The following is an 11,852-nucleotide window of genomic DNA, read 5'->3' as shown; positions in this document are numbered from 1 at the left end:
CAACTATCCCAAGGACTAGTAGTACAAGTCATGAGCCACTATGATTTAGATTTACAAGGCTGGTAAGAGAATATATACAATATCTGTTTGAAATTTACATAAACAGAAATGAAGTCATATACTACCACAAATAAATGGTAGCTTGAATCTGGAATGCAGCTACAACTTCAAAGCCTGCCTTCATCATCCATAGTAGCTCGGCTCCCAAATCTATACGTAAGGTGCAAAAATATAGTATGAGTATAACCGACCACATCTACTCAATAAATATATTGACTAATCTCGGTGAAGTAGTGACGAGGTTTTTAAGTTAAAAGACACTCACTTTGTATAATCTGTGCAACTCAATAACATATATAACACAGAGAAATACTCTAGAAAAGACAATTACAGAATAAAGAATAGCAACATTAAAGGTGCCCAACTGGGCTAGGGATAACAAAAAAACATGCACAGTTCAAGCAAATACAAATTGCACCAACCCTACTCACAAAGAGACATATACCAAATAATATGTGTGCTCAAATACTCATACATGACTGTAAGCATGTGCCCAACATGATCTGATTCCGTATTAATTACCAATTAACATGTTCGAGAGAACTTTACAAGAATTTAATATATGTCAATGCATGATGACAACTTTCTTTTTACATAAATTTGGTACACTACCGATAACTCCATAAACATGAGATATCAACCTATCATAGGTAAATCCATCTTGATAACTATATCATCAAATAACAATAGAGGCATAGAATCGCATATTAGATGCAACGAAGGAAACATGTAAAATGCATGACAAGCATAAAGAATTCACTTGCATAATCAAGAATATCACCCTCTTACTCCATATTTCATCATAATAACAATATTCATCCTTATCACTTCTTACCCTGACACAGTAACAATATTCACTCTTATCGCTCCGTAATAACAATAACTACCCTTATTCGTAACAATAATATCCACCTTTATCGCTCCGTAATAACAATATCCACCCTTATCGCTTCGTACCCTGCCACAATAACGATATCCATCCTTATTTGTCCATGCCCCAATACAATAATAATAACAATCAAAATTGCAAGGCAAAAATCACGTGCCAACACTCAATCAATCCACCCAACATGTCCACATATGCCATAATCATAACAATTTAAGACAATAAATTATCATCAAGAGGTATATCCTCATAAGTCATCAATGAAATACACAAGAACATGAAAATAATATAGTGCGGATGTGTGCTCAAGATATAAGACATAATTGCGGCTAAATCAATTTAGCAATAATTCCAAAAATGCTCATCTTGGCTAATTAGGAAATAGAAATCCAAAAACACGATCTCTAACATGAAAAGATGAACTCGCGTAATCATACAAAGGATCGCACATATATCACAGAGAACGCACATTCAAATCAAGACACAACACAAGAGCCACAAGTATGGGTGTGTGTTCATAACATACATATGACTACGTCCGAGGCAAGTATAGCATCAATCTCAGGATTAGTTTGTCATGTTCAGAATAAGGCACCAATGGCCTTAACATTAGCTCAAGCATGGTTTATTATACTCACATAGTCAATCAATTGAAAAACACATAGAATCAAGTAGAACACACAACCCAACAAGATATAGAATAATCTAGAATCTACCCCGAGCATGAATACCCATGGCATATGTATATATGCTCGTCACCACAGAAATACACCACCCCCGCATGTTGCAAACAATATCAATTATTAGGAAAAATTTCCTTTATGCAAGACACTTACCTCAAACGGGCTAGTCTTCAACCTCAAACCGCGTCAAAATCTCATTCTAGCCCTCCAATCCCGCAAAACCAAGCCAAAAATCATCTGAGAAAGTCAAACAATGCTATAGGAAGCAATCTCAGTCAATGAAGATTCGATCTTTGATTAATTCATAAAAAGTTAACAAAAGTTAACTCGGGTCAGCGTACTCAAAATTCGAAATCAATACCAAATCTTGATAACCCATAACCTACCGAATCCAAATATGTAATTACTTTCCAAATCGAGTTCAAATCGATATTCATAACCCCCAAAATATATTTTCTTATCTTGTAGACAAAAATTCTAAAATTCAATTTAAAAATCTATATTTTAGGTGTAGAAATCCATAAGAAATAAACTAGTTGTCCCATCCGAAACCAGATGTTAGATGAACCTAAAACTCAAACTCACTTTTGATAAGCCCAACATAATTTTTATAATATTTCACCCAAGATAACCTTTTGAATCACCCAATTGGCATTAAAATGTGAAAGATATGATATTTTAAAGTTTTAAAGGAAGTCTAAAATTTATGGGCGAACTCGAGGACATAACCAGTATTTTTCGAATTGTTGCACCGGAAAACCAACAATTACAAAATCTTCGTTTTAGCACCCCGAAACTCATTCGGAACCTCCCGGACACAAACCATATATGCATTTCAATCATAAAGCACACTACGAACCTTCTCGCGCACTCATAACATCGAAAATAGGTCGTCTTGACCAGATGTTAATCTTGGTCAAACTCTAAATCCTTAACTTACCTAGTCTCTCAACCAATGATCCAAAACACACCCGAGCCTCTCGATACCCCATCCAATCATACCAATAAGTATAAATATATTATCCAAATTTATCCAATGGCTCAAAATATCCACGGGAACATCAGAACAAAGAATAGAGACTCAAACTGAATAGAATTTTCCTTAAGTTGTTAAATGGTCATTCTTTCAGAATCACACTTACACACTTCTGATTACTTCCAAACATTGAACATGAGTTCAATTCAGCTATATGAACCTATCCAAGGTTTTAAAAACCACAATAGGAGTCTGATAACACCAAAGTCAACTCACGGTCAAACCTATGAACTTTCCAATTTTTCAAATTGTCAATTTTCGACAAATCGAGCCAAAACCTTCAAGGAACATCCAAATTCAAATCTCAACATACGCCCAAGTCCAAAATCACCATACGAACCTAATGAAACCATCAAATCCAGATTTCGAGGCTGTTTACTCAAAAGTCAAACCTTGGTCAACTCTTCCAACTTAAGCCTTCCAAATTGAGAATCACTCTATCAAATCAATCCCGAACCTTGCGAACATCAAAACCAACCATTACCCAAGTCATAATACATCATATGAACCTAGTCAAGGTCTCAAACCACCGAATAGAGTGCTAAAAGTCAAAACGACTGTTCGAGTCGTTACACATATGATTTTAGATCTAATTTTTCTTAATTCAACACCTTCAATCAGCATGTCTTCACGTCTAAGAACTCCAAATGGAATTGATGAAGTAGGAAATAAAGTAAACAAATCTTTAATTAAGAAGTAGCATTATTAAGACGGATAATTACGTACCTTATTTTTGTATTGCATCCTAACTAATTAATGCAAATCATTTATATAACATGTTGATATTCGGATTAATGCGGAGATGTGGATCAACTGCAGAGGCCTTTCAGGAAAACTAATCTCAGATTACCGACCTGATCACATAATACATCAATGATCAATTAATCTGTCAATATCTGACTATCCAAGTGTAGAAGGTGGGTGCCTCCCACTCGTAAAATTGGATAAACGTTGTTCTCATCCCACTAGCTGTTAGCTTTCAATACAGAACGTCAGCTAAAACATTATTAGGAACAGTCCACTTTTACTTTCCAGCCCGGCGTACAAGATATCTCGCGATCAAGCAAGATCCAAAAAATAAACGTACTTCAAAGGATGTCAGCCCCGCGTACAAGATATCCCGCGATCAGGCAGGATCCGAAAATGAACCGTACTTCAAAGGATGTGATGGAGGAAATTTTATTTTGAATTTGCAAAGTAGGGCTACAACACTATTTACTTCTAATTATTTTTAACGAGCTTTCATACTATTTACAGTGATTCTAGTCCTTTAAAATGTCTCGCCAACTAATTGTGAAACCCTTTTTTTTTGGGATCATTCCCTTCAAATCTTATCAGGTTGAGTCTTGTATACCACATGAAATAACAGAAAATAGGGACATTCGTCATGATCATAATGAAGTGTTTTACGTATAATGTTCAGTATATTGACTTGAAACAATTCGAAGTCTGTTGTATTGGTCAAAGTGATCCCTTGTTACATTTGAACTATCTTGATCTTTAAAGTATCCCTTTTAGCAGAAATAACCCTTTCTCTAACCTAACAATAAGTCACAATATTACTTTGTTACAAGATTATTTTGTCACAAATAACTGAACTTGTGAATTGCTCAAAGAATAAATGACTGGAAGCACCAACGGCACATCACTTGCCACGTCAGCCCATTGCTACTTACAAATTCCATATCAAGAAATAAGATGTGTATAACTTTTGAGAACTCGCATTTTAAACAAAAGCCAAAACAAATGCAAATGAAACGCAAATAAACCTTGTAAATCGAAGGGGTAACCGAACCAACATTAAGAAAAAATGAACCAACAATTCTACAAAGACGAAACCCTGCCAAACCAAAATTTTCAAAAACCTAATGAACCAATCATTTGCTTTTAACATGTTTGTAAGAGTTTAGAATTTCCAAATCATGTCTGGTTCTGGCCACTTTCGGCCTCTTATCTATAAGTTGGCGAAGCAGGTCGTGGTTTACTTAAAAGAGCAAGGCGGATTGGGAAGGAAAGCAAACGCATGCACAACATGCCAAATGCTGTCAATTTCAAAGATGTTGCAACTAAATCCTGTATAGTATCAGTACTAATGCAAGTCATATATGCCCAAAGTTGTAAAGGCATTAGATGCTTCAAAACCAAACAAATTTCCTTATGAAAACTGTGAATACCAATGTAAGAGGCCAAACAGGTGACTGCTTCAGTAACTGTGTCGTTCACAATTCCTATTGTAACGATAGAACTACACAGAATAACGATTCTTGGCAGCTCTGTCTAGCTTCTTTGCATCATCCTGCCAAAAGATGGCTCTTGATGAGTTGAGCAAATCAATGAACAAGCAAATGATTTCAAGGCATTTAATAACAAAGAAATCCTACATGAAATATAAAGCCAATCGAGTCATTGTAATCCAGAAATTCCTTCCATTGTTTACCAATGCTCACCTGCAATGGAAAAACTCATTTAGATGCAGGTGGATAAGGCTAGTGAATAAAAGAAGAGGTTTTTGGTTGAGCATAACCACGAGAGACAACCTTGCATCACATATCTCAGAACTAAGGAATCAAAGATATTTAGCCACTGCATAGATGGACCGAGTGCATTCAACCACACATAGTGAATTAATACTTGGCAAACTTGGGGCAAAAATACTTATTGTTACATTTTTTATTCTCACAAGATTTTTCTCGCTGCAACTAGGTAGCTCTGGTAAAAATCTATCATAACATCACAAACATCAGAAAGAAAGCTACTTTTATTTTTTGATGAAGAAGAAAGAAAGCTACTTTACAAGACTCTGATGCTGCAACTCGAGGAATGAGGACAAATCTCACTTATGACTTTACACTGACATACCAAGCAGTGTTGCCAATGGCTCACTTGAGGCGCCATTAAGCCCTGAAGCTAGGCGAAAAATAGGATGTGCACTTGGCCTCGCTTAAGCGGTGCTTTAGTGTAGTCACCAAGGTGCTAAGGTGTGCGTCTAGCCCATGGGCTTTGTCTTGAGGAGAGCGAAAATAAACAATAAATATTTTATCCAACCATAATTCTTTTTTACTTGGGTTTTACTTTTATTCCTGAAGTACTTTTTTCTTTAATCCCCAATTTACTTGGGTTAAACTTGTTTTCTAGCTTTGTTTGCATTTTGTGCTTAAAGCCCCAATTGACTTCAGCGCTTTTTTCTCGCTTTTTGCCTTCGGTGACACTGATACCAAGCATGAGCAAAGCTTAATATACCTTTTAAGAAACAAAGATCTCTCAGGGAAAATAAATTTAAAAAGAAAGGCTACAACTGGACCACGTCCCGTTAAGGAGTTGCGAGCGAATATGAAAATGCAAATTCTAAACTACATCATGCTCGGGAAAGGAAACCCAAAACAACCATGATTAACACTAACTTCTGAGAACAAACTTTCTATTTTGATATCAGATCATAGCTAAAACCTTGAAACCTCTTCCTGTCTCAAAGCTCTTCTTATCATTCCAATAAAACATCTTAATGGGTCTAAAATGAACGTATTAGAGTAAGTGCGAATATGAAAATGCAATTTCTAAAACTACATTCCTGTTATTTTCTCCAAGTTATTATTGTTATCAGCTACAGAACAAATACCACAGATGGTGAAAAGTTAGCACCAATTGTCAGCAACAATAGTTTACTTTAACATTTCACAAATGGTAGATGACACAACAGGGGTTGTGACACCAAAATAAGACTTCACGGTTGGTCATTAAAAAATAGTATAAAGGTAAATTTGATATTTTTTAGATATTGTAGGATTTTTTATCTAAAACTAGTACAACTGCCTGAGGTTTGCTGAGAGTTTAAGATCCTCTGCAATCATTTGGCCTTTACCAGAGACCAATTCTTTCTATAACTATAAAATGAAAGACTATCTTAACATATTACTCCCTCTGTTTAATTTTATATACGGTGTTTGATTGAACACAATGTTTAAGAAAGAAAGAAAGACCGACTTTTGAAACTTGTGAACTTAAACATGCCATGATATTTCTGTGGCTATTAAAGCTTGTCATTAAGGGTAAAATAAAAAATTTAAACTTAAATTGTTTCCAAATATAAAAAACATGGCCTTTTTTACGGAAAATTAAAGAGGAAAGAGTGCCACATAAATAGAAGAGGGAGTATTAAATACACTTCCCACTTTTTGTCTCGCCCGCAAGCAACTCTAATTCAATTTTAAGCTACATCTTTGGCTTTTATAAAATCAAAGCAATTCATTATTTTTCTACAAGTAATTAAATATTTTTAAAATAAGTAACTATACATTAAAGACTATATTTTAGAAATATATTCTTCCTTCTAAAAATTAGGTTCGACAAATAGATAGATGCTGATGTTTGATATATGCTATGTTAACCAAAATGTAAAACTAAAGTTGTGAAACTGTTTGGACCACCGTATGCACTTCGACTATCTGTCTCCCCAACAGCGCATGCACCAAATAAAATACCAAGGCTTAGGAAAATGAGAAGAAATCACCAAACATTTTTTGTCTCTATTAGGACTTAAATGCCGATCTTTTCTTTTCGTCTCAACTTCATTGACTGTTAGGCTACATTCATGGATGGATGAAAATGTGGCTTCATACCTGAACAATTTCACTCCATCAAATAATATCATAAATTGATAAAATACATCTTGTTAGGAACTACATATTAGTTTCTAGTTGTGAAAGCAGGCTACCTCCGGGAATTTAAGAACTGTGTCTATTACAGGATTAAAGATAACTGATGTGATCAATTATAGAATATGAGCATAAGATATCGATGCGTGGAACCTTCAGCACTAGGCTGCCTTTTGCACATATATTTAACCAAAATACTATAGAGAATGCATACAGCACAATATACACAGAAAAACTAAAACTTCACATGTAAGTGTATACTATTTCACAAGTAAACAGCCAAAGACAATAGACACATGAACCGAGTGTGTTACTCTTGATGACACTGTCTTCTCTTGATGCATCTCCAGATGTTTATACACTTCCATGAAAGACCATTTAGAAAGTTTCAAGAATTCAATTTAAAATTACCAGATGTCTATATTTTTCTGTTTCTCAACTTCACCCTTCAAAATAATGAACCTCAAAATAATAAATACATAGATTCATTTTGTTTACAGATATTACCTGAGCTGTTTCATTAGCAGCATTCCTGGTCCACAAAGCTATTTTTTCTTGTCTAACTCGAACATTAATAACTGCTCCACAAATTTCATCTCCACAGTCAAATTGCTCTCCAATCATAGCCAGCAGCTATAATTAATTCATGGCAGAAAATATGAGCACAAACTTCATCCCCGCGGAAAAAACAACAACCAGAGTGGACACAAGATTAAGAATCAGATATAGCATCATGGGCATACCGTATACAGCCAGCAGGTATCAGATTTACCCCTCGAAAAGCTCATTGTCCACTTTCCTCCGCTGGCGCAGACAGGATCCTCCCACTTTGGCTCAATTTTATTCTTAAAACAGTGAAAGTCTGCTCCCACAGCCAATTTGCTTGGGTGGTGGATGTTGTTGTACACACTGTATGCAGGAGAAGATTCCATAAATCAATATCCAGTCACCATCTTAGAATATCAAATACTGCAACATGCTCAATTTTTTTTTTTTTGGGGTCTAACACGCTCATTTCATGATCGTATTATTCTTTTATTTTTGGGGGATACACACACACACACTAGTTTAATGATAACCTGAGCGTCTTGAGGAAGAAGATGATTAAGGAAATCACCAATGAAGGAACACGTCTTCAAAGGTCTAAACAAAAATCCCATAATTACAATACATTCACCAAACCATCGATTTGGTAGAAAAGTATATGTCATAGATGATAAGCCCAACTCCATCAAAGTGATCCAGCACCAATAAGTGTATATTCATCAAATGAGATATAAGTGTAATTATCCCTAACTAGAAAAGGAAAAACCAATCTCAATTCTCTGTTGCACAAATAGCTGCTCCTAAAAGGATGACAAATGCTCAAATCATTGCAAAAGAAGAAAACATGACTTTGCTCGTAAACATGTACCGAGGAATTCAGAAGTGCTAGACATTTGAAAATAGCAACCAAACATTTTTTATATGAGAGTAAACTGGAAGAGGGAAAATGAATAAAGTGCAAAAAAAAATTACAACGGAAAGGATGGTGAAATCAACCAATGAGAATTGTTTATACTGCACTTCTAAGAATGGATTCCACTACCTAATAGCCTGAAAGGATATTTTGCAGCATATACCTAGTTGCTAATATTTGTGTTAGGCAAATACGGAAAAAATGCCATTAAATATTTTTTATAATGGCAGTGTACGACTAGCTAGCTCAAACTGCCTACTCCACTATTCCACCATATACCTGCTACCTCCCACCAGCATAGGAGAAGCCATTAGACATTTAATTACCACAAAGAAACCAGCTAATAATCTGTCACAATTGATACCCACCTCATTCCAAAAGTCACCATACCTCTACTTTAGATCACCTCTATTTTGGGGTCTGCTAACGATTTAAGCTCTCAACTTAAAAATAAATAAATAAAAGATGGACTTCCTAGTAATCTTAATGACCCAAAATAAAACAAAAAAAGAAGTAAAAGAAGCAGTCACACACAACAACAATACAAAGAAAGCAACGTATATTTCTGCCTAATTCATTTACCAACTAGAAGTCTTATGCAGACCCCAGGGACGGATGCACGTAGGCCCAAGCGGTGTCACGTGACACCGCTTGGTCGGAAAATTTAACTAAATTCGTTTATGGTAGAGGATATATAAAAACAAATAAGACATAAAATAACTAAAGTGACACCAATTATCAAATCTAGATCTCAGTTTAGTGCTCCAGCGTCTAGCTCTCAAACTGAAGGTCGGGTGTTCGATACCACATTCTTGCATGAGTTCACTTTTTTGGGCATTTTAGCTACTAATTAATAAAGAGATGCTTCGGTTTGCACGGGTTCGAACTGCCGACCCCTGCTACAAAATATAAGGGACAAGCCAGGGGACCAGACACAACGTATGTTTAAGTACAAATAAGAATTATCTATTTAAATACTTGGTAAACTCCTTTACGATTTGCTATTTTTGAATGTGTTGGCTTACTTCTACTCTACTTGGCCTTCCATCTCTCCTGTCATCTCCTCTAACTTCTATGAGTCACTGTCTACTGATTAATTGTGACACCACTCACATAAAATTCTGTTATACGCCACTGGCAGACCCAATAAAACTTCCATAAAATGAAGCTCTACCAACCCTGGCATCACAAAGTAAGATCAATTTATAACCTCGACAACACCCTAAGAAAAAATATATAACTACGAAAATGAAAAGAAGATGGCACAATTATAAAGATCCGACTCAGTGCCAAACAAGATCTTTAACCCAATATTCACTCGCCGTAAGAAGACGATTAATCAAAGCATTGTGAACCCTAATCCAACAAATTCAATCTTTCTAGCTAGAACTCGGTCGGATAAGAATCATTGATTTCCCCAAGAAAGAAAGAAAGAAAAAAATACAAGAAACCAAAGTAAGGGGTAGCGTACCTCCAAAAATCTTCGACAGTGGAGAAGGTGTAAATGGGTCGAATGGAACTACCCCAAGCAGCCTGTTTTGATTTCCCTGATGGGTTATCGAACCAAAATGTCCATGAATGTTCTAGCGGGTGTTTCATTGCCTTGCATGGGTTCCCTAAAGACGACATCGTATCATCCGATTCTATAACTTCCTCTGCTCCCTCTTCCACCTCACGAGTATTAGTCTTCGATTCCTCTAACGACGCCGGTTTCTCTAATTCATCAACCATTTTGGTGTTCGGGAAATTTGTGATTTTGGTGATGGGTTTCAATTGAAAATGTGTTCCGATACTGTATTCATATATGTATATATTGAGGAAAAGTTTAATGTTTTCTCGATAAAGTGTCAAAATTACCCATTCAACTATCGAAAATAGATTACTTTTGCCCTTCATTATCTTTTGGTATCAAACATATCCCATTTTCTTCAAACAATGGGCCTATAATATCCTTTTATAAAAATTACTTTGTATAGCTGCTCTTAATCGAAAAATATATATATTTTTTGTATGTATATATATTATTTATGTTATATACAAATTTTATATATTTTTTTGGCTACTAAATATAAATAATTTTTTGAGCGGGTTAAAGGTTATAATACTAACCGTCATAATTTTGTCTTATTTTTATATAAAATTGGTATTTTAAGCCTAATTACATACTAATATCTCCCTAATTAAACTCTCATCCGTGCCTCTTCTACCCCCTCGCCCCTTATTTTATCCACTCTACCTACTTTTTAATTTTTTTTTATCATTGGTCAATCATGATCGAAAACCATGGCTGATCTCCCTCTTTATTTTTCTTCCTCACCTCTTCAAACCTCTAAATATAACCCATCAGAACAACAACCATATTTTACCCTCGATAGGGCCGAGAATATCCAAAAAATCCTTTAATCTTCCGCACAATTGAAGGGTAGCTGAGGTATTTACAGATCCACCTTCGTTGGAAACTTCCTACCACCTTCCACCGTGGTCGATAACCACCTTTTTCCTTAATCTGTTTGAATTTAGTGATTGAAGTAGTCCGTAGGTTTGTGGTATTAAGATTACCATATTAGTACTAATTTTAGGAAGCCGAAAACGAAAGGAAAAGGGAGAGAACCAAGTCCTAATTATCCAACACAAACAATAAAAAATAAAGAAGGAAGCCTATTGTTGTCCCCTCTATATAATACGATTCTAGTGAAATGCAAAGCTACATGTGTTATAAGAAATTACGGTGAATGTTTATCTTCCTCCATGATCTTACTCTCAAATGCTTAATGACATATTCAATGACATATTTCTTCATTTTTCATGTTTATATAAAGGCATTGTAATAGATGAAAAGAACACACAATTGAAGAAAAAATAATAATTTCTCCTCTCTTTTTCTCTATATCTCTTAGCTTATTTTTTTCTTGTTCTATATTTGTTACTTTGAGCTATACTTCATAATACGTTATCAGCACGAGACTCTACCGTCTCAAGAAGCTCTTTGAGAAGACTAAGCAAATATGGATATCTCTCAAAGCAAACTTGGATCAAAGTTCAATTGTAAAAATATTTGCTTAATTGATTAATGTAC

The 11,852-nt window shown here is 35.2% G+C and overlaps 1 protein-coding gene across 2 annotated transcripts; it reads right to left on the bottom strand.

Annotated features, from left to right (window-relative positions):
* Positions 1 to 4,668: 4,668 nt before the first annotated feature.
* Positions 4,669 to 10,662, bottom strand: LOC104102368 (eukaryotic translation initiation factor 4E-1). Of its 2 annotated transcripts, XM_009610068.4 has the most exons (5): positions 10,248 to 10,662; positions 8,061 to 8,226; positions 7,825 to 7,950; positions 5,047 to 5,112; positions 4,669 to 4,961 (listed from the first exon to the last, which is right to left on the bottom strand). In XM_009610068.4, exons 1-5 carry the CDS (start codon positions 10,505 to 10,507, stop codon positions 4,911 to 4,913), a joined length of 669 nt encoding a protein of 222 aa, XP_009608363.1. In that variant the 5' UTR covers positions 10,508 to 10,662; the 3' UTR covers positions 4,669 to 4,910. The 2 variants fall into 2 exon arrangements, with proteins under 2 accessions (XP_009608363.1, XP_033513616.1); XM_033657725.2 differs by lacking the exons at positions 4,669 to 4,961; positions 5,047 to 5,112 and adding an exon at positions 7,261 to 7,281.
* Positions 10,663 to 11,852: the final 1,190 nt, after the last annotated feature.

The sequence above is a fragment of the Nicotiana tomentosiformis genome, chromosome 2 (genome assembly GCF_000390325.3).
Source record: "Nicotiana tomentosiformis chromosome 2, ASM39032v3, whole genome shotgun sequence".
NCBI classification, from domain to species: domain Eukaryota; kingdom Viridiplantae; phylum Streptophyta; class Magnoliopsida; order Solanales; family Solanaceae; genus Nicotiana; species Nicotiana tomentosiformis.
This window is presented reverse-complemented; position numbering and strand designations above follow the sequence as displayed.